At 40.4% G+C, this 22661-nt stretch overlaps 1 protein-coding gene across 9 annotated transcripts in view; it reads right to left on the reverse strand.

Annotated features, from left to right (window-relative positions):
- SATB1 (SATB homeobox 1) overlaps window positions 1–22661 on the reverse strand; it is a 101076-nt gene that overhangs the window by 71665 nt on the left and 6750 nt on the right. For 4 of the 9 annotated variants that reach the window (XM_023260589.2, XM_019810754.3, XM_019810756.3 and 1 more), the window contains exons 2-4: window positions 5035–5269; window positions 1158–1334; window positions 254–380 (exon numbers count right to left, since the gene is read on the reverse strand). In XM_023260589.2, the coding sequence (XP_023116357.1) occupies window positions 254–380; window positions 1158–1334; window positions 5035–5245 (515 nt within the window). In that variant the 5' untranslated portion in view covers window positions 5246–5269. Of the gene's footprint in view, window positions 1–253; window positions 381–1157; window positions 1335–5034; window positions 5270–7987; window positions 8543–8775; window positions 9799–22661 lie in introns of those variants that run through there. The other 5 variants (XM_011286214.4, XM_011286213.4, XM_011286212.4 and 2 more) reach the window with 3 other exon arrangements.

Genomic DNA, 22661 nt, shown 5'->3' on the forward strand with positions numbered 1-22661 from the left:
TTGACTAAATATAAAAAGTCTTGTCTTTTGATATCCTGCATAAAACCTACAAATTTGGGGGTGGGGGGGGAGCGGGTTTTCAATATCCACTGAAGTTAGGAAAATAAAGCAGAAGGGGCAAAACATGAAATCAGTTTGGATTTACCTTTCTGAAACACCCAGCAAATGCACATCAAAGGCTGACCAGACACGCTTTATTTCCAAAGAGCAGGCACGGAAAACGTTCTGCCCTAGAACTGCTGTCCTGACTCACCTGTGTAACTGAATTTTCAATGTGACCACATGATACACGTCTTGAAGCATATCTGCTACCGTAGCATCAGGGGCGTCTGTCACATAAGATAGTGGCACTGGATTCCACTTTCCGACCTGGATTAGCCCTATTCCAGATAAAGAGAATACATCACTAAATATTGTACCCTTCAGATAATATTTCCAGCAGGAGGTTGTCGTTGTCCTTGTTTTTTACGCTGCCCCCACCACAAGCAATACTGTGATTTCTGTTTGAATGATTCCCTTCCCTCTAAAAGGCAGGTCAATGAAAATATTCACAGCTTAGCTTTCCAAATTGTAAAATTATGTAAATGACTGAAGGGTTGTTTATTATTTGGGAAATAAAAGCCCATCAATAAAACCTATGCACAGGCCACATTTTCCTAACTTACAGGAAGTTCTAATAAGACATAGCTGAACCAGTTCTAAATGGCTTTACGATTTAGATAAGATTCTCTATTGCAATGGGAATCAGCATTGAAAAATACTTTACAGCCCATAAAACCATCAGAAACAGAATAAAAGAAACAGAACTAGATATTCAGTCATAAATGCAAATTGACTCTCAACAGTCCATCTGCTCAAATACGCTCCTCACTTCCTTGTGGGTCCTCAGTGGAGCAGATTATTAAGGTCAATAAGCATACTAATGATTCAGCTGAAGTAATTTAAAAAAAAAAAAATCTACCTCGACATTCCACACGCGCAAAATGTGTGTTAACTAAACCAAACTGAATTAAGCCAATTTTTTAAACCCACAGTCTATAAGGCACGAGTGCAACACACAGGCTACAGTTCTTTGAATAAAAATATTCAGTGCTTTCCCTGCAAAGTAAACAAAGGATGCCAAGCAATTTTTCCAACCCCACGGATGCATTATTTACCTTTGGCCTGGGCAGCAGAGCTATGCGAATAACCCAGAGACAGCAATGCCATTTCTATCAGCTGGTTGAAAAGCATATCCTTTCTCACCAACACAAATTCCGCATGCTCCTCCTTGCAGTCATATTCAATGGCATTTTCATAATGTTCCACCACGCAGAAAACTGGTAGCATGGTTCCTGTCAAAGAGACAGAGAAAGAGAGACGCAAACCGACAGCCTTCAGATACACAATCCGGGGGGAGGAAAAACTAAGCCATGAAAATAAATCTTCCCAACAGTGAGAGAAGGGGAGACTGTGTTTCCCAGGCACACAGGGCACAGAAATACAAGCACGCACACACAAACGTGTACGTTCTTTTAGGTTTTGAAGTTGTAAGAGAAATATTTAACTAGAATGTGAACTTGGTCCTAAGGTAACTTGGGCTCTGTTTTCATCTCAACAGTCTATTTTCCAAAGTCAATTAACGCAGAATTACCTTTTTGATCAAATAATAATGCTGACGAGAGAGAAGTATCTTGTCTGATCTCCCAGAAGTGGTATACAGTGTGCAAATGTAACTCACTACACTGGTCTTCAAAGGAACCCACCTTCCCGCTTCCTACATGCTTTTGTTGATATTGAACTTTTCCTGCTTGTGCCCAGAGGATCTTTGACTATAAAATTATTAGCATTTTTCTTCCTTTTTAAAGATCGTTACTTAACAGTTCCATACAAGAAACACAAAACTTAACCAAACTGATGTTCAAAATATGTGATTTCAATATGTGCATAATGCAAATAATTAAGATTTATCTTTATGGCTACTCATTTAATCTACCTGACTAAAAAGACATCACAGTGACCACCTGCCCTTAAAATAAACAATCTTTGTGACAGGTTAGGAGACAGAGAAAAGGAAACTGGCCTCGTAGTAACAGATTCGGATAAAGGAATCTGCACAGATCTGATGTGTTCTCTATTTACTTTAATCCATGTAATAACTCAGTAGCCAGACGATTATTAATAAGCACAGGCCACACCACTGTTGGAAAAGAGGCTTCTAGAAACTGAAATCACGGAATGCTGTAGTCCTCAAGGTGTTTATGCAGCGCACTGTCAGACTTCCAGTGATATACGGAAAAGGGTTAAAAGCAGATGCGTCTGAACTGTACTGTGGCAAACTGCCAGGAGGGTATCATCTTTAGCATAAATGATGACAAGGGTTACTTTAACAGGGCACCCAGGATCCCCAATTAGTCCTATAACGTTAATGCCTCTATAAGCTCTGCCCTCTGGACTCCCAGAATCAATCCTCCCAACTTCTAGAGATTTCTAGCACACACCAACCAGAGCTAAAAATCAGGATATCCTACTGACACCAGCGATGCCCTTTCAACACGCTCTGTTTTCTTGTTTATGCTGAACAAAAGCTGGCAGTAAAACAGCTACATTTGTCTACATGTGCATCTTCACCAAAGCCTTAGCGAACTGTTCACTAGAGATTCTAGCTCTGACAAATAAACCCCTTTAGGTTTACTTAGGAAAGCTCACAAACTCATTCGGAGGTACCCAACAGGCTAGGCATGAAAAACAAGCCACAGAGCTTGCCAATATTCTTGTCATTCATTCATCTGTTTTATACCAGAGAGAGAACCTGTCAGGGATCAGAAGAAGACTTGGGAAGACCACAGCAAAAATAGCAACATGCAAACTGGTGATTTCTTCCTTGGCTTGAAGGTACTTTGGCAAAATTTCCTACACAAATAAACAAAAACATCCAACCTCTTTTTCTTAAGTAGTGCTTTCTCATCTCAGCCACAATTTTTATCTAGCACCTGTCAAACAGAAACCATGCACATGAAAAATAAGATGAAAAAAAAACAACAACAACAACACATCATCACCACCAAAAAGCTTTAGTAATTTTGTTGTTTGAAGCTGAGAACCTTCTACAATTAAACTGGATTTTAAAAATATGTCACTGTGAAAGCAGTGTTTTAAAAAAAATTGAGCAGGAAGTGAAATTACTGTACTTTGGTTTCTCCTCCCCCTGTTCTGATGGCTTCAAAGAGTTGGGTTAGTGCAACAAAAACACACGCATTGATTTTTCCTCTTATAGAATGATACAGACGTGTTCTATACTCTATGCTCCTTAGACCTATGAAAGTAACTGTCGCTTTTGCAAACTGTTGAAACATACTGGATTTACTCTGGATTTTATTTCGAGATACCCTATAGATAATTAAGGTGACTACTGATAAGGGGCAACAGAATCACTTAATTACAAATCTAGCTGCTAAACCTCCCAGCCAACTTGTCACCGTCGCCTTACTGATACTGGGAGTAACGCTGAACAGGAGCCTTCTCTGAACTGTCTGATTATTAGTGCTAGTGTTTGGCGAGACTTCCAACTACAGCAACTTCGTAACCTTCCAGCATTAAAAGGGGAGTGCACTGGTCACTGCTGAATGCTAAAAATACCACATGATTTAAACCTGGAGGCAGTCTTAGAAGCTTTTGCTGAAGGTTTATGAGCCTGTGTAAACAGCACGTCTGCCATAAGGAGCAGTGAAGTCTGTAGAATCCTTGTCTAAAACTGTCCTGGCATTAAAGTTTGCTGTGCAAATATCACATAATACCAGAGACAGCTGAAATCTCCTATTTAGGAATTTATGGAACTTATATGTTTGCAGGCGTCAGAAAGTCTTTTTTATAGAGCCCCAGTGCTTCACAGTACAATATTAATGCACTCAGTTTGAAAAGCCGTAATAAATTATATTTTTAATGCTCTTACCCTGGCTTTCTTAAGATGCATACATTCTTGGCAAACAATCAATAAATAGGGTAATCATGAGTAGAGGCCAAAGAATTTGCTGAAGTGCTGTTTTTCCATTTTTAATAGATAAAGATCTAACAATACGGACTGCTGTGTCTGTTCATTTCAGGATCAATATATTCTTTGTTTTCGCCAAACCAAGAAAAAAATAAATGATTGTATGATAAATGTTATGCATCAAACACAATGAAATTCCTCTGCCTTCTAACTTTACCTACTTAATATTCTTGGTTGCTAAAAGATGGCATTTTTATCCTTGGCTTATTAGCAAATGTAAGGAGAATCTGACTCCTATGCACAGTTGTTCAGAGACAAAATAAAGACCATTATGAGGCACACACGTTCTACCCATAGAGGCACTGATCTACACAAGTAGCGGTGCTGAACACAAAGTTGTTAAACTTCATCAATTTAATACAAAATTGGTAGAAAGGAGTCACACAGTTACACGCTTCCCCCGATAAACTTGCCTAAGTCTGCCCTTCCTTTATCAAAAATACTCAACTGCAGCAGAAACAGAGACCTAGAATCATCAGGTTTTTCACTGGTAAATAATAAATCTGCTCTTAAGAAAACAAACCACAAAAAAGGATATCGCAAAACTTTTCCATCGAATCACGTAAGGTTCCCATGGTCTCTGAAAACGACTCACAGCTAGTAACCCTCTGAAAAAGCTAGAGCAGTACTCAATCTAAGTGTCTTATTCTCAATCAGGGTTAGTTTAAGCAACAGCCACCTACATATTCTCTACTACCACAACACCTTATCCACGGAAGCCTTGTGTCAGGAAGGCCATTATATGTAACTCAGTCCTTATCATCCCAAACAGCCAAAGACTGCAGTCTACATAGGAGACTCAGGTACTGCACTCAAGCACAGAGCCTATACTTTCCAAACATGACGGCCACTGCAGCCTGGAATGCAACTCATTTCACATCAGAAAGAGAATCAAGGAAAAGGACATACAGAGACATGTTCTGCCTCTCCCACCCCCACACAAAGTGGCCTTGAGTAGACACAAGGGCTTGCAGCTTTCCAGGATTGGGCTCCCAAGTATTTACCTTTCCTAAGGTTGGTTTTCATCAGATGGCCCGAGTGTTTTAAAGGCACTCCCTGCATTTTTGCACCTGTGCTCCCAAGCCTTCCTCTTCCTAGCGGGCTCCCGTTCTGCTCCAGGCGGGCAATCTTGGCTGGTGGACCCTTCGGATCGCTCACATTGTTAGACATTTCTGAATGTTCTTTCCCCTGAGTTGCCTCGTTCAAATGATCCATACTCAGTTACCCTCTAAAGATCACCTGCCAGAATTTAAAAAGAAGACATGTTATAATTGGGTGGGGGTCTCTCCCTAGCTCTTCCTCTCTCTTCCTCTCTCTCTCTCTCTCTCTCTATGTATATACGATACACCAAGTAAATATTCTGTCCCTATTTCTCTCCACAAATATAACATACTTGTAAAATTGCTTAACTAGGTACATAATATAATGCAGATGTTAATTCTATTTCTAGATCACAGTATTACATTTCCATTCAAGTTCACAAAATAATTTGTGGAGACGGTAGCAACACACATTAGAATAAAAACACAATTTGTCACCTACCAACAAAACTAAGTTGGAGGAAATGGGCTTACTTGTAGAACAAGAATTACCACCAGTGTAGTTAAAAAGAAAATACCATATTTATGTACTCCCAATTTTTAAAAATTAGAAACTCATTACAGAACACAATAGCAACACTTTAATCAAGAATGGGAAGATTATCACAGTCCAAAATATTAATTAGACCTGATGTGTATGTTTATATTTTTACATAGTTTAATTTTTATGAGGGAAAATAAATACTTATATTAAAAAGAAGGTACTAAATATCTGCTTTTTAAACTCTTCGTTGGCTTTACAGGTTGATTCACAGAAAAAGTTTTCTACTTTTCAAGTTTTCCATTTTCAGGACTTACATGAGCTGTTAAAGACCTAGGCAAGTCTTGGCTCAAACACGTGATTGGATCCCTTCACCCTTAAGAAAATGGAAGGTGGAGGCTTTCTTCAAATATTTCAGGTACCAAAGCATTACAACTTATGTGTTTTAGTGTTAATATTTAGGCGTCCCTCAGTAATAGAATGCTGCTAACAAGTTCACCAGAAAAAAACTTGAAAATACTTTGTGTATACACATTCGATTGAAGGGCTAAACTCACTTTAAAAAAAAATCTTGATGATTTTGGTAAAACACAGTCACAGTCACTGCATTTAGTATGCAGTGAAGTCAACATCTTAACTGACTTTAGGAAAAGTGTAACGGATCATTGTTTTCAGTTATATTGTACATTGGACATCAATTTTCATAGTTTCTAATAAAGCAATTAGTATGACCTCAAAGTCACTTCTAAAATACACTTTTAACTGGAACTGATAAGAACAGATTTAGTAGAATTATTTTATGAACTTTCATGGGACTTGAGGTGTGGAGCACACGAATACTAAGGGGTTGGGGATCATATTTAGGAAAGCCAAAGAGACTATAATAATTACCACTTTCTTCCAGCTGTCTGGTAATTCAACATATCTTGTACTTAAAAAAAAAAAATATTGCACCAAAGAAGCTATTGAGATCTGTGTTTGTTGAAAGCCAGCTTGTATCAGCATGACCTTTCTGTAAACATTTTTTGCCTGTTTAACCATAGATTACTTTGTTCATTATAATCAAGGAAAGAGGTGAATTGGGGTGGGAGGGGGGAAGTAACAATGGTAATCTGCAGGTTTAAAAGTAAAAGTAACCTTAAGAATACCAATTGAGGAACTATAAAGTTTGAGAAATAATGGCTATTTATCCTTGTACTCTAGGGTGGCACGCTGAGAACTAAAGGTTTACCCTTGATCGAGGTCCCATCTGTTTTTGGTTATGAGGTTCATTAACAATAAATGTGCCTCTTTTAACCACTTTTTATCAAGATTACTCTTCTCCATTATATTAGACTACTACCGTCTAAAGCCAAAATTAGAGAGCGATGATTATTAACTTATTCAAAACACTGTTTATAATGTTTCGTGTGGATTATAATACAGAGCTGCTTTTTCTGAAATTGGTTGCCTTACCCTAGAGCAGATGATGAATTTTAAAACATATGATTTGAAAAGAAAATACTTAACCCGTGGGGCAATTTGAGAAAAAAAGGTGGGGGTGGGGGGAGTAGACAACAGCATCAAAGTTAATGCTACAAAACATATTAAGTAGTCATGAGGCTTAACAGCATTATAAGCTGTACAGCAAATGAAAGTGATAGATTATAATTTAGTTAATGTATTGACAATCAAAACATCATATAGGTCATGCAAAATTATCCTTCCAATACCCACCTATAAGAGTCTATTAAACACTCAGTCATCTTGTAAAAAGCTTTACATTATAAAGCAAAATTACATGCACATAAAACACCCAATTTACTCATTTAAACTCTATGCCCAAGGCTAAAGTTCACCAAACCTCAGTTTGGTCTTGCAAACAGCAGCCTTCAGGGGCCTGCTGGACTGACAGCACGGGAACTAACTAAGGTCTCAACAGATGCCAGGCTTAAGAGTTTTCTTTTGAGTTACACATTTTAAAACGCATTTTAGTGTAAAGTCTGGTTGGCACACAGAATGCAGGTTACTTTCTCGAAACCCCGTTTCCCTCTCTCTAAAACAAGTCTATATGTGATCATTACTGAATTAAACCGTGAACTCAGACACTGCTATCATTTCCTCTAAAAGGAAAAAAGAAAAGCACAAAATTCTGGTTTCCAGAACCTATTTTTTGCAACGTGGGATCTTTTTCAACCAGTTCCTTGCTGGATCACCTCACTTGCCCCCACAGAACCCCATAATCACATTTTAAGAGATTGTGCCCTTATCCATTCCATATGGCCGGCACGATCCAGGCCAAGCTTTCACTGTGACCTTTTAAAGAGACAAAGAAGCAAAGTACTATCTAGAAACAGAAACACTGCAGTTTTACTGAGTGAAATTAGCAAAACCGACCTGAAACTCACCACTTCAAAACTTGACAGCATATAAATAACAAAAACAAAGGAGATTTCCTTTGCAGCCCGGGTTCTTGAAGAGAAGTTCAAGACTGATGTTTTCTATGTCCTTTTTTTTTTTAATTAAAAAAAAAAAAAAAAAAAAGCAGCAGACCTGAAGGCGACTTCCCCTGAAATTGTATTATTTTCTCTTCCCCTACCCCCGCCCCCCTAAGCGGGGGAAGGGCAGAAATAAACGTCTAGAAGAGTAGCCATGGGAGAGGGGGGTTAAAAAAAAAAATCAGAATTCGAAAAACAACATATATGGTTTGTAAAATGTCTAACCTCGGAGAACGGGGTTTTCGATGGGGGAGGAGGGGAGAGTGGGAAGTAGGGAGGAGGGAGAAGATAAAATTGATCTGACAAGTGATTCGTTGGGGGGAAAATCGTAAAAACAAAGCAAAACCCGTTATGAGCCGTGCACTGTGGTGGTGCTGGGGAGGCGAGGTGGTGACTGAGGATTCTCTTAAAAAGGAAAGAAAAAAAAAAAAAAAACCCACTGCGGACAAGGTCTCCAAAAAGGAAAAAAAAAAAAAAAAAAAAAAAAAAAGGTCCCCTCGCTCCCCTCCCTCCCTCCCTCCCGCTCGCTCTGGTTCTTGGGTGTGAGGACAGAAAGTCTACTTCTGGCTGTCACTTGCAGTATTATTTTCCAATAACCCCGGAGAACGCGGGGAGAGGAAGGCCACCTCGCCTCCCTTCCAACGGCCCCCACCCCCCCCCAACAATTTCGACTGGTTATTAACAAACCTTAAACTTTCTTCCCACAGCCTCGCACCCCCAAGGAGGGCATCTACCGGGGAACAGCGAGGGTGGGGGGCAGAAGGTCGCGGAAAGAGCCCCGGAAAGGCACTGAAATGCCACTTTTGACTCGGCCCTCGCTGATAGCAGCCCCGAGGACCCTCTCCCAGCCCATTGACGCGGGGCTGCGAGCGCCTGGGGAGCCGAGTGAGTAGAGAGAGAGAGAGAGAGAAAGAGGGTCTGGGGGGAGGGGGAGGGAATCTGAAGGCACCCCCCCAGCCACCTCCACCGCCTCGGCAGCGACGAACTCCCCGCCCCCTCCCCCCAAAAAGTCGCCGAGCTCTCACTCAGCCCGAGTCCGAGGTAAACAACGAGCACCACAATGGCACTGGGACTTAGGGGGGAAAAAGAAGCCCAGAAACCCCCAACAAAACTGATGAGGAGTTTCCCGAAATGCAAGAGGAGGGGTGGGAAGCGTCCCTTGGAGTCGCCCCGGCTTCAGGCTCGGTCCCCGGGCCGGGCTAGAGGGCGGCTGTTGCTGTTGTTGTGACGAGGCCGGTTGTTGCTGGGTGGCACAGGGAGAGGTGTGTGTGTGTGTGTTTGTGTGTGTGCGTGCGTGTGAGCGCGAGTCCCCGGACGGGGCTGCTGCTCTCTCTCTCGCTCGCTCGCTCTCGCTCGCTCGCTCTCCCCCGCGCTGCCGTCTCTGCCCCCATTAAATTATTAGTTGACTCATCCCGGCCGCTGTCGCCGCCGCCGCCGTGCCCAGCTCGGCTCCGCGCGTCCGCCCGGGCTGCAGCCCTCTACGCCGCTGCTCCTGCCGCCGCTGCTGCTGCCGCTGCTGCCGCCGCCGCCGCTGTGGCTGCCGCTTCTTCCTCCTCCTCATTTTAATACAAAATCACCCCGCTCGCAGCCCCAGCCCCGAGCACGCAGCCTCCTCCCGGCCGCCCGCCGCCGCCCCGAGCCCTTCCCCAGCGGGGCCGGCTCATCCGCCGCGTCCGGGGAGCGGGAGCGAGCGAGAAAGTGGCGGCGGCGGCGGCGGCGGCGGAGGGGGGAGGGAGAGGAGGAGGAAGGGGGTGCGGAGCGGAGGAGGAAGGCGGCGGGGGGGGGGGGGGCAGGGTGCAAGGAGAAGGCGGAAAAGGGATGGGGATTAAAACCCGGGCTGGAGGGCCGGGATTGGGGGAGGGGGCGGGGGCGGCGAGTTAAAAAGCAGAAAGACAAGTAACTAGTGAATGAGTGAGGGAAGGGGTGGGGGGGTGGGGGAGCGCACGATTTCCGGCCCAGGGCGCGCAAGAATTTGTAATGAGCTTGATTAGAGTGAGGCGGCCCGACATTTATTACACACAATACCCAGAATAACAGGGCGCCGCGCGAGGGCTAGCGCCGGCCGCCGCCAGGCGCGCCGGGGAGGGCGCGGAGGGGAGGGGAGAGGGGGCTTCCCTGGCAGCGGCCGCCTCGGCGGGGAGGGGAGCGCGCGGCGCGCGGGCGGCAGGGGCAGGTGTGCGAGAGTGAGCGGGGCGGGAGGAGGGGCACGACTGGCTGGGGGCGGCGGGGGGTGGGGGGGGGAGAAAGTGCGGGGGAGGAGGGGGCGAGGGCCAGGGCGGGGGGGGGGGAGGGCGCCGGGGGAAACTAACCAACCACCCACGCGCGCAAAAGCCTCAGAAGGGAGCAGGTCGGGAGCGTCGCGGGCGGGCACCCGGGGGACAGGCGAGGCGGGGAGGGCGCAAAGGCCCCGCGGGAGAGGGGCTCGGGCGTACAGGTGACGGGCACGGAGTACAGAGGTAGGGGGACTTCAGAAGTGGCTGAAGGGGACAGACAATTGGAGGTAGATCTCTGCGGAGAAGCGCGGAGGGTGCAGAAACGTTTGCACAGGAATAAAGGCCGGGAGCCTTGAAAAGAAAGCTATCGCGAATATTTATCCTCAAAGGAGGATGAATCCCAAACTATTGAGAGCCAACATTAAAAAAAAAAAAAAAAAAAAAAAAGATGAGTAAGAGCGTTCTGTATCTAGTCAGGGGTAGGTTCAAAACTCCCTCACTTCTGAGCCATAAAACACGTTGGAGGAAGAAATACGTGGCCCATAGAGGCTGAGCCACAATTTGGGTCACTTGAAAGAGATCTGACTTGTTATCACAAAGGAGAAGATGCCACCGTTCTTAAATTAATTCACGACGAGTAAAAGTTTCGATGGGTAAATACATCTGTCGTAGCAATAAATACTTGTGTAATCTAGGGTAAATTACCCGGTTAGATTAATGGTCATTAGCACAGAAGTATGATCCTCTTATTTAGATAATCTATTAAATATAGTTCCTATAAAAATGAAGAACATTACCATCTCATTCAAAAGAGAGATGCAGCGTTTATCGCTTGGGTTTCAATAGTAGCATCTTAGAACCCTGAAGGCAGTTAATCATTAAACAAAACCAAAAATGTAAGAATTATTTTTCAGAGTACACTAGTAGGGAAAAGAGAAAAATCGGTCAGATAAACATTTTGTTACACATAAAAAAAGCAACAAGTTAGCACAAGTACTGAGATAAGAGGGAAATATGCAAATTAAGCTCTTTAAAGCTACCAATACACTCTTAGAGACACTGTTTACATTAGAAATCTAAGAAAAGCAGAAGGTAAAGCAGAAGATAAAGTATAGGAAATAATGGCCTCCTGGGGAGAACAAGTTTAGGAGAAACACAATGAAAATATATCACTCTAATGGCACCCAAGTTTCACCCACAAACCGGAAAGGTTAGTCAAAATCGAGGAAGGCAACCGTGAATCTTGGCACATATAAACCCAAGCCTTGAGCAAAAGGAAGAACATGTAATAATAAAACACAAAACACAACACCGAAAACAAGAATATAAATATAAGGCAATCTTTACCAAAAAAGCCCACATGATGTCACATTTTTAAAAGCTGAAAGGTGGGGAAATATGGAGGAGGATTTTGTAAGTGAAGTATAAGAAATACAATCAATAAGGAAAAATACAAACGTGGCAAAAATGTAGCACTGGTGTCTGAGTTGGTATTGTGGACGGAAGAGCTTAAGCTTATTTCAGAAAGGTATTTAAAAGAAAAACACAGATAACCGGTTATCATCAATTACCTCTATGACAATGATTTTTGCAACGATAGGTTAAATTAGGAATTTCCAAGATGTAGATTTTAATAGTTGCTTCAAACTGGTGATGCCTGACATGTTTCCCTGAAACCTGCTTGGATTTCAGCAGGAACAGTGCATTCTAGTATCACGCTGTGCAAACTTCCAGGGGAGCAAAATTTTAAAAAACAGAAAAATTATAATGGACTACAAAACAAAATTTATCCATGCAACTTCACCTCAAGTTAAACATTTTTAGAAAAAAAAGAAAGAAAAAAGGGAATGAAAGTTGTTGGAATACAAAATTTGAGCAGAGAAAAGACTAAAAAAGGGTTCCTGAAAACATTAGGACACAATGGAATAAAATACTGTAAATATGTTTATCCTATCATTTACACAAATAAATAAGACAAAAAGATCCTGATTGCCTTAGTCTCCTAATGATTTGGCCAATACTAGTGTAATGTGGGAATTAAAATAGCGGTCTTTAAATCTGAATGGCACCTTTTAACTAGGAATTACAAGCTAATTCTTAAACACAACCTAAGTGTGTAATGAGGATGGACATGGCCTTGGCAAATGATAAAATAAATGAGGACAGTGACATCTAACAATGACTTCATTACAAAGAATACCGATATGGTATCATTATGTATATATTAATGACATATGTATATACTAATTTTCCCTCAAGTACATTCTTTATTTCAGAACTGTATAAGAAATGACATAAGTAAAATGACACACAAAAGCTTATGCCCTCCAATGGTATATAGTACGTTAATGAGCTTACTTACTATATATTCTCTCCCTCTTTAGAATACTCATTATAACCACTGAGCGTTGGCCAGTGTAAACCCAGGTTGAAATAAAGAAGAAAAAAATATAATTAGGAAAATACCACCTTCCTAGGCGTAGGTGAGGATAAACAATTATGGTGGAGGGGGGAAAAAACATCAATTCATTCCATACAGGCATCTAATATTTGTCAATAAAGATGCAAGTATTGCAAAAAAAAAAGTTAAAGTAAACTTTATAAATTAAGCTCTCAAAATATAAAACCTCAGGAACATGAAGGATCACAAGTCAAATACATGAACTATTATTTAACACGTGGATATATGGTTAAAACAGTGCATCTTTTTTTTTTTTTTATCACATGAGAAGGCATTCAAACTGGCTACACAAAGGTAGCAAAGATACAACATTGTAAAAGATAGACAAGATTTTTTTTAAAAAAACTTAATAATGAAAGGACTAGTGCATATTTCAGATGGCACCATATTAAGATAAATATGCAGGCAGATATCCGAAAGCATTAAAACACATTCAGAGTTCTGAATAGCACATACATTTGTAATAAACAGAGAAAGCATTTAGAATCTGAACGCTTTTAAGATATGGCAACTCCACCAGTGACTGTTAGCAAAGCGGTGCTTACCACCATAGCACTTTCTAAGGACATGTTTTGTTTTGTTTTTTCATCTTTTTAAATTCAAATACAGTTGGCTATCTCTCTACACTCTTCGAGCAGCACAATTTACGTAGCATATTGCTCTTTTTATCGTGTCAACTCTTTGTTTTTTGGCTTTAGCTGCAGGTGGTGTTTTCCATATATGAATTTCTGGGAATATGGTCTGTGTTGGCCATATAAGGATGTCTATTGGAGCCATATGTTTTGCTGTCATGTGTCTCATTTTGTCTGTCTGAAATGTCAGGACTGATTTCCACATCGTTTCTTGAATGGACCAAATACAAATTTGTAAGAGCAGAGAGGAAAAAGCTGGGGCTGGAACTCACACAACTTTGTCAAAACATATATTGGAGAGGAAATGCAATATCCTGTAAACATTTGCACCCTTCTTCTCACATCTTATCTGTGACTGACATCATCACAACTGCACAATTTAGGAGAGAATCTACTTGGTCAAGTTCAGAAGTTTGCAGTATGCGGATGCATGCAGCTCAATCAAACAGACCTCACATCTTTGGAGGTCATGGTATGACACATGTTAGCTGCCCTACTCTGAGCCTGGGGTCCAGCCTTGAAGTTGGGGAAGGGGAGGTCACGCTCTTCTTGCTTGGTGAATAAATGGAACTCAGACTGAGCTTTCTCACTAGTCTCACGAGAAGCTATGGCCTCCATTCCTCAAAGCTTCTTGCATTGCTCCTTTCTGAAAGTCATTGCAGTCTTAATCAATTAACAATTATTGACTTAATACATGTTTTGCATACCAGACTGTAAGCCTTACGAGAGCAGAGACGGTCTTGCCCATTGCCATATTACCAGGAATTCATACACTGTCCTTGCAGTATTTACATTATGAATAAAAAATTGAGAGCAAAAAGCTCACAGTGTCACCTGCCACCAGCCTCCCCTGCTAAATGCAATGACAGTTCCTTTTAGAGTTCGCAGAAGTGAGGAGGAGGGAACTGTGGGGACAGTGGCTACAACATTTATATTTGAATTCACTGAAATTAAATAAAATTTACAATTGAGATCCTCAGTCACGATTTAAATGTTCAATAGCCTCACGTGGCTAGTGGCCATTGTGCTGGGCAACGTAGTTTACAGAAGACTTCCACCCCTGCAGAAAGTTCTCTTGGACAGCACTTATCTAGAGAACTTCTATAAAAGACAGCGAAGTAAATCCAGGACCTAGCCAGGAAGAGTCTTAGAGGTGCTGAATGGCTTTCAGACATTCTAATGATGTCCAAATTGAAATCATTTTCCATTTTAGAATTAGCCCATAGATCTATAAAGTTGCATGGAAATGAGGCTTGTGTGCCGCTGCACACAAATTTAAGACAACTTTCGAGGCATGTCTGTATCTGAAAGGGTCCTGTAGTACATTTGGAATAATATGCATTTACCCCAAATGCTGCTTTCCATGAACATTTAAATAGCTCACAGGTGAAGTTAAAAACCACAGAGTCATTTCCCACCCTCATTCCCACCCCAGAATTAAATAAGCATAGTTGCCATTAGAAATGGCTCTTTTGGAAGCTTTAAAGTAGATACCTACTCAAACTGGGAGGGCTTCCAGATACCAAACAAATAATGGTGTACTGCAGGAAACAATAGCAAAAGGCTTGACTATGTTTCAGGAGAGATAAAAGAGAAATGATAATGAACTCTAAACATGGGGCTTAAGGTTTTTTGTTTTTGTTTTTTCCCTAATAAGTGAGGTTTCAGTTATAGCCAGACTGATAGTGATCAAAAGTTATTTCCTGATTACCTTGGGGCAGATGTAAATACCCACTGGGAGCTTGGGATATGGTCTTAATAGACAAGGGTCATTATTAAGACTGAGCAAAGAAAAGGCAATGCTTAAGCCAGTTTGGGGAGTGCTGGATAAGGGAAATGAACAGCCATTGTAGATGGCTTCTAGAGCTTGACAGGATATCTGGGCCTTTTACCCAGAAATACTACCTTTCTTAACAAGAACTGGTCGAACAAAAATTTTTTAAAGCTACCTTTCCTTTCATAGATGCCGGTATGGATCATAACCTTGACAAGGCTCCACAGTAATAATTCCATCAAGATTGGTATCTCTATCTAGACTCACATCCAAAATTGAGTAGGGAGAGGGATTCCTGTCATTGCTGTTGAGTCCTCCAGTGTTGATATCACCACCAAAGTACTTACAGTTTCAGGTTACCTCATTCTCCCATTGCTTCTGGAGTGCCCTTCCTCCCCCTTCTCACCTGGGGACCTCCCTTCTGCCAGCTTGATGGCATCGCTTCTGTCTGAAGCCTCTTTCCAGCTGTTAGTTTTTTCCTTTGATGTTCCGGCACACTACCTGTCCTTCAGTGCAACATTCCGTTTCTACCTGTCTGCTCCTCCGAACTGCAAGTCGGTAAGCATTCTGAGGGTCTACTTGGGTCTATATTCCTGGAGTCTCTCACAGTGTCATCACAGGAAAAGGAATCCAAGAACTGTTCTTACGAGACAGTACTCAGGAGAATCTTAGGAAGATTCTTGCAACCTCAGGAGGTAAAGCCAGGTGCCAGGATCAGAAATTCCCAAATTTGCTGCACATTAACATGACCTAAGGAGCTCCTTCAACAATCCAGATGGCCAGGCTGCACCCCACTGCAAAAAAAATCAGAATGGCGGAGAGTGGGAGCCAGGCATTTGGTTGTTTAGAGCTCCTCAAGGTGATTCCCGTGTATAGCCAGCTTTGGCATTCGCTGGATAAGGTAATGTTTTGGAGATAGGAAGTCAAATAAACCTGCTAGGACATCTTCAAAGTGAAGTCTTCAACCCAATCCTCAGGTCACTTGGAAAAGTCAAGGCTGTTCTAGGAGCCAGCACTTGCCCCCCAATTTAGGGAATGTATGTGCAGGCAAGCTACTTGTTTCAAACAAAAAAAGGTGGGCGCAAGCTGTTAGACCACTGATTGGGTGAAATAGTCATGGTGTTTGAGGAACCAGGATAAATTAGCATTTGGGCACTTGCCTGAGATTTACTGAGGTGCCAGAAATCCTGTGCAGGTATATGATTTATCATTATAGACATAAGTGACTAACCACAAAATTACACGTGGAAGTTAAACTCGAAAACCAGTCTATTATTTACTGGAGCCAGAACCATCCCAGTTTCCTCTAAGTCCTTTTCAACATAGATGAGCATGAATTTTTCTCCCTGAAAACTTCAACCTGGAGTGGGTTTCCCCTTGAACAGCTGAAAACTGTTCTGCTTGCTTCCAGACTAAGTCCTGCACTTAAGCAGAACCGAAGGATTCGCGTTATCCCTGCCAAGGAGCTAGTGGCGGGGCGTCACAGCCCCTGCAGTACCCTCGGGAAGTTCAAGGGATTTTAATTCCAGTGAAGTCAAACAGCAACCGCTCCCAATCAACCTTCAGCCAAGACATATCAACCAAATCTTCTTAGTGATGTGAATGTTATTGCTCGCGTTTCCTGGTTTAATTGGAGGGAGGAACGGTTTGAGGTTACAATGGACCTGAATCGTTGTCCAGATTGTTTCTGGGAGTATCAGCCAAAGGCAACATCTGATACTGTCCTGCCATTCCCATTGCCACAGGGCACTGGAGAGGGGCTGTCCATCAGGAAAGAAAACCAGGAACAACTGCATCACACCTGGACAATGACTAAATGCCGCTATAACGCTTGAAATTTGTTGCAGCAGCAAAGGCGAAGTTTAATAGAAAAACTAAAGTGCATTCTATTTGGGACGAGGGAGAAGATTTGGAAGCAGACTGTGGTGATGGTTGCACAGGAGTGTGGATGTAATTAATGCCACTGAATTGTACACTTAACGACTGTCAAGATGGAATATTTGTGTTATATATCTTTTACTCCAACAAAATAAAAACAAAAAACTAAAGGAAAACATATATTCCTGAAATTGGCAGATATGTATTATTATCAAAGTATCATGCCAAGCAGAAAACCAATGAGCTACAACCTATCGAACAGACCTCCCTTCACCGCCAACCTTCCACTGCTTTGTCCTTACCCGCCAACAGCCACAGTCCAGTCTATGCTCGATAATTAATTCATATGATGAATACCTGACCCAAGGATAATTAACATGGATTGGTAATTAGAGACCAAGATCCCACCCGAAGTAGGTAATTTGATGGTCCTCTGATGCAAGAAAATGGTTCTCTTTTCGGATTTTATTCTATACGATGGCACGTTAGCAACAGCAGAGAAAGAAACATAGACAAAACCAAACAAGTAAGAGTACTGTAAGTCCAAAAACTCTTTTTGGATGTTTTCAAATGAATAAAAATGAACTATACTCATGAAATACTAGCTGCTCCCAATTAAAGAGCACTTAAGAGTGTTGAACACTTGCATGCACAGTCACACATGTATGGCAACAGTATAAATGCAGTCAATGTAATAATTTGTAAACTGTCTCTGTATAAAGACTTTAGATTCTATTTTTTCTTAAATAAAAGAACCTTTTGGTTATAAAGAGCCCAGAAGGCTTTCAAATTTAATTCTATCAGTCACTTTTTAGTGATACTAATTAGGATTAAAGTATTGACCTCTGCATGCAATAATGCATAATATCATCTTTTTCTCTAAAATATTGTCCTATATTCTGTTTCCTATCATCTGTTCTGATTTTATATTAGGGATTTTTATATTAATGATGGGATTTTTAATGTATTAGAAATTCATGTAAAACTTAGATCTTACTGCAGTTCATACCTACACATAGGTATTTTTCTGATGGATGCATGACTAGGGAAATATGAATACACAGTGAGGCCAAATTAAAATGACATGTTTATTATGTATAAAATCATAAATAAAATACTTAAAAGTAGTTGCACAGTACAGCTATTGCAAAGGCACATCCAGTTACCTATTTTGTAGTTGCCTCTTGCTTAACTCGTGTGTTGATTGTGGAATTTAATTCATTAAATAACTAAATGGACTATAAATATACATGCAAATTTCCAGCTGATACGAAGCAAAAAGTTGATAAATAATGCTACAGCATAACTTTAAACACAGAACTAGTGAGCCTGGAGGCTATTTTTTAATCATTTATTTTTATTTATTCTGTAAAGACTATTTTCATTTGTGTTTTATATATACACACACACACACACACACACACACACACACACACACACATACACACCCCCTTGGGAGACAAACAAACAGCATACTTATGAAAAATTTTGATGGGGACCAGCTTGTAACTGTTTTGAGACTGCACTGCTTTAAAAATGGACAATACGCACTATTCTGTTATTTCTACCACTGGAAAAAAAACACATATTCAAATTATATTTAATGAAGATTAAACTTATCTCTCCATGGAAGTAACAAGGCTCTCAAAAATAACTTCTGAGTTCACTCTGCACAAAGGGGTTTTGTCACTAAGCATTTACAATACTGCAAGCAAATGAAAAGGCATCTTCACGGCTGGCACATGCCACAGTTTAGGATATAAACCAAATCTTGGGACATTCTCAATAGATTTGGGAAATCCAACTGTTTGGCCAACATCCAAGTATGAATACATGTATCTGATATACATAGACCGTAACATCATACATGTTCACAGATAACATTTGTTCACCATAGAAGAGGACACTATGTAATTTAACACAACTACCACACTTTTCATTAGAAATTGTTTAAAACCCAGAGATAGTGTAACTCCTACAAAAGAGGAAAAATGACACAGCGGGAAGAATAGCAGAGAAAAGGTAAGGAACCGAGATTTGGGTCTCGCTTTTTCCTTTACTAGCCCGCTGAGTGACCCTTCCTAAGTCAAGCAGAATCGGGTTCTGCATCTATAAAGTGATAGAAAAGAATTTGATCATCTTTTAGACCACATAAAAAAATTCTCTGCCCTCAAATGTAACTAAAAAAAAAAAAAACCAAGTTCACTTTAAAGAGAACATAAAGATATAAGGAAATTTATCACACCCTACATTAGATGTTTATCTCTATGTAAGAGACAGGTGTCAAACAAACAAATAAGAAAAAAAACCCACTAAGGCAAAGAGAAACTTTAACTCACCAGATTCCATCTGTTACATCTGAATTCATGCATAATTGATTATCCATGACTGGTAAGTTCTTTTCTCACTAGCCGACCACAGTTTTCTAAACATTAGGTATTAAATCACTACTAAAGTAGACTACATTTTAGAAACAGCAAGGGCAGAATAAGAATATTTTAAATGAAAAATTACATGCCGGTTAATAATAATACAGCTGACCTATGTTTAAGGGAGAGAAATTTTAATCATGTGCATATTAAATATTAATAGCCTATTCTGTTATTGTTATAATAAGGTTAAGTAGGCTTCTCCATGCTTAAGGAAAGAGGGAGAAGTAGGAATGCATAATGGTGCAAAAAGATACAGAGACGGGAGACAGACAGAAGGAAAATGTGTCAACAATAAACAAGAGGAAATGAGAAAGAAGGAAAAGATGAAGGTGGAAACTAATCTCTATGTGTCATTATGACTGCCAGAGTACTGGCAAAGAAGCAGCATCCTTTTATTTCAATTTTAATCATTTCTGAATTTTAATACCCGGCTCCTTTTGTAATTCTCCTGGCATTCCCCATATGCCTCCATCCCAGCCAAAACACCAGTGTAAATTAAATGGCAGGCAACCACACCACTGATGTAGCCTCCCCAAAGAACCTACCAGGTGACCAAAAGCAAAAAAGTAAGGTATGTCTACCTCACTTCCCTGAGGACCTCTAGCCAATTAACTGGCTGAATGTTCTCTACTTTCTTTGATTTTGAAAAGAAGGACAGTAGTTAGGTAATCTACAGATAGAGAATCATTAAAAAAAATAAAGCAAGCCAGTAGTAATACAATAATCAGTGACCATCAGGGCCTGGAAAAATGAGTTTGCTCTCACTGGCACTAAGGAGCATCACATGATTATTTAATTACAGCTCTAATTTTTGTCTCGTGGATGGCAACATATCAACAATTAATAGGGCAAATAGAGGAGACTGTTTTTAAAGAGACAGAATGTGCATGATAATGTAATAGGTCACACAGCAGTGCACCGCTTGAGGAATACTTCCTTTTGTGGAACTAAAGAGGACTGGCTTGCAAACAGCTCCATACACGTTTCAAAAAGAAAATAAATTTAAAAAGCAGGAGTCTTTTTTTAGATAACTCTCAAAAGAACTTTTCAGAACGTTTTAGATGCGGCTAACGCAATCCTACTGCAACTCTAGCATGAATTCTAAGGAATGGAGTGAAATCTTTGTTAAAATAAGTACCCTAAATCTTAAAATATTTTTAAACAGTGTATATAGCTACAGTGAAAATTTTCTTTTCATGCAATAATTATGACAGATATTTACTCAATGGGATCCAGAAAAAAAAAATCGTTTTAGTAAAGAACAGGTACAGGTCAATCAGTCATGGGCCAGCAGTCTGTAGTATTTTTGGTTACACGATATCACAAAGACCATTACATGGGTGACCTGCCTGCACCCAGGTCTGTGTTGACTTCAGTACAGTTCGTTACTACACCAAACACCAAAGGACCATGGACCTACACTGGGATTTGTCACCTAATCCTGAAGGTCAGATGATGAGGGTAAAATAGACCCGGCTGCTATTGTCAAACAATGACAGCACATAGTTAAAGAAGAAACACATTCAATTATCCAGAAAACTGGGACATGTGTAGATTAAGTGTTCAGATAACCCCAGCAAAAACAGAAAATTAGAGGAAAAAAGTCTCTTTTCCCATTAAATCATTATCGGCCCAAGCCAAATTCACCATTTGATTATTAGTTTAGCAAATCTTTAATGAGCGCTCACTACACAAGACAAAGGATGCTATGAAGTTTCTCCTGTTTTATAGAACACAGACATGTATCTTACACTGAATTTCTTTTTTGTGGTCTTTTAATGCCTTGTAGAAATAAATAACAGCAGCACCTAAAAATTCATAAAGTGAGAATATTAGTGTACTTTGAAATGTTACATATTACAAGGTTACAAGGTCTGCATACCCAAATTAACCAGGGAATCCAAACAGTTAACCAACTTGGTAGCATCGTCTAAGTAAAGCTAAGTCCAGCTTTAAATTCTAGTGCGGTCACCTTTGTTGTGCCATGCCAGAAGCCAAAGGAAAACCCAGGGTTGACGTCTGGAACATGAAATAGGCTTAGACGTATCTCTGTGATCAATTGCTCCAATGTATCTTAAATATCAGGTTATAGAGAATCGTAAGCAAACATAACTTGGCTAAAGAAACAGTGACTAAAATCATTCTACAAAAGGAAGTATGAAGAGGTGCTAAATCAACTCCAGAAGCTTTTAATGGCTTTGGTTGGCCAAAGTCACCAGAGTACAAGAAAATGTAGGCGTCTCAAAATACAATGTGGGAAATATAAAGCTGCAGAAGGACAACAAATTCTAATGCCACTGGCAAAAGTGACCAAGTCAGTAACAATTTCAAAGAAAGGAGGAAAGACAAAAAAAAGAAAAAAAAAAAAAGAAGAAAATTTTATATCCTGTGAAAAGTTTTAAAATTAAGTGTGGTAGAAAACAATTTGATGATTCTGGATGAAAAATCTGACTCCATACGTTCTAAAGGAATATTGTTAAAGGAGTCTAGCAAGCAGCAACTTGCATGCAAGAGTGTACATCCTTCTTTTTTAACGTGACTGTTAATATACAGTTAACATGTCTCAGAAAAGGCTGTAATTAACTGTCTACTGCTCTAATAACACTAATAAGCATACAGTATTATTAACATACAATGACTCCATACAAAGTAAGACTGTCATTTTTTTTAACTTTTAAGATAACGTTCTAAATTGTTTTTGAGTCCTCTTAAACCACGCCAAAGAGAGCCCACCTTTAAGATTTTTCTTAAATAACAGCTATTAAAACGTTATTCGTTCCTTTCACAGTCTGGAGAAATCTGTCTAACATGAAGCAGGACATCCAGGCATCATCTCAGTTGGTGGAAAGACAGTGGGAAAACACTTGGTTTATTTTCTCAATTCTATATATTCTGCTAAAATTGAACACTGTAAGCGTTTTAATTTAGTTCTTCATTCACTGATAAAATGTGTTTATCAGTGAATGGGGCAAGGTTTGCTATTTCAAGAATCCCATAGTCCTGTTGTTAATCCCCAGTGATTTCCATCGTCTGGTTCACTGGAACAGGAAAACTCAATTGCATTCAACATCAAACAGCTAATTATGGATACGCTCTATTCAAGACTATCTCCATTTCAAAAGATATCTGCATATACTAGATTCTATTTTATTTACAATAATTATCACAATAAAATATTTATAC

The sequence above is a fragment of the Felis catus genome, chromosome C2, assembly GCF_018350175.1.
Source record: "Felis catus isolate Fca126 chromosome C2, F.catus_Fca126_mat1.0, whole genome shotgun sequence".
NCBI lineage: Eukaryota > Metazoa > Chordata > Mammalia > Carnivora > Felidae > Felis > Felis catus.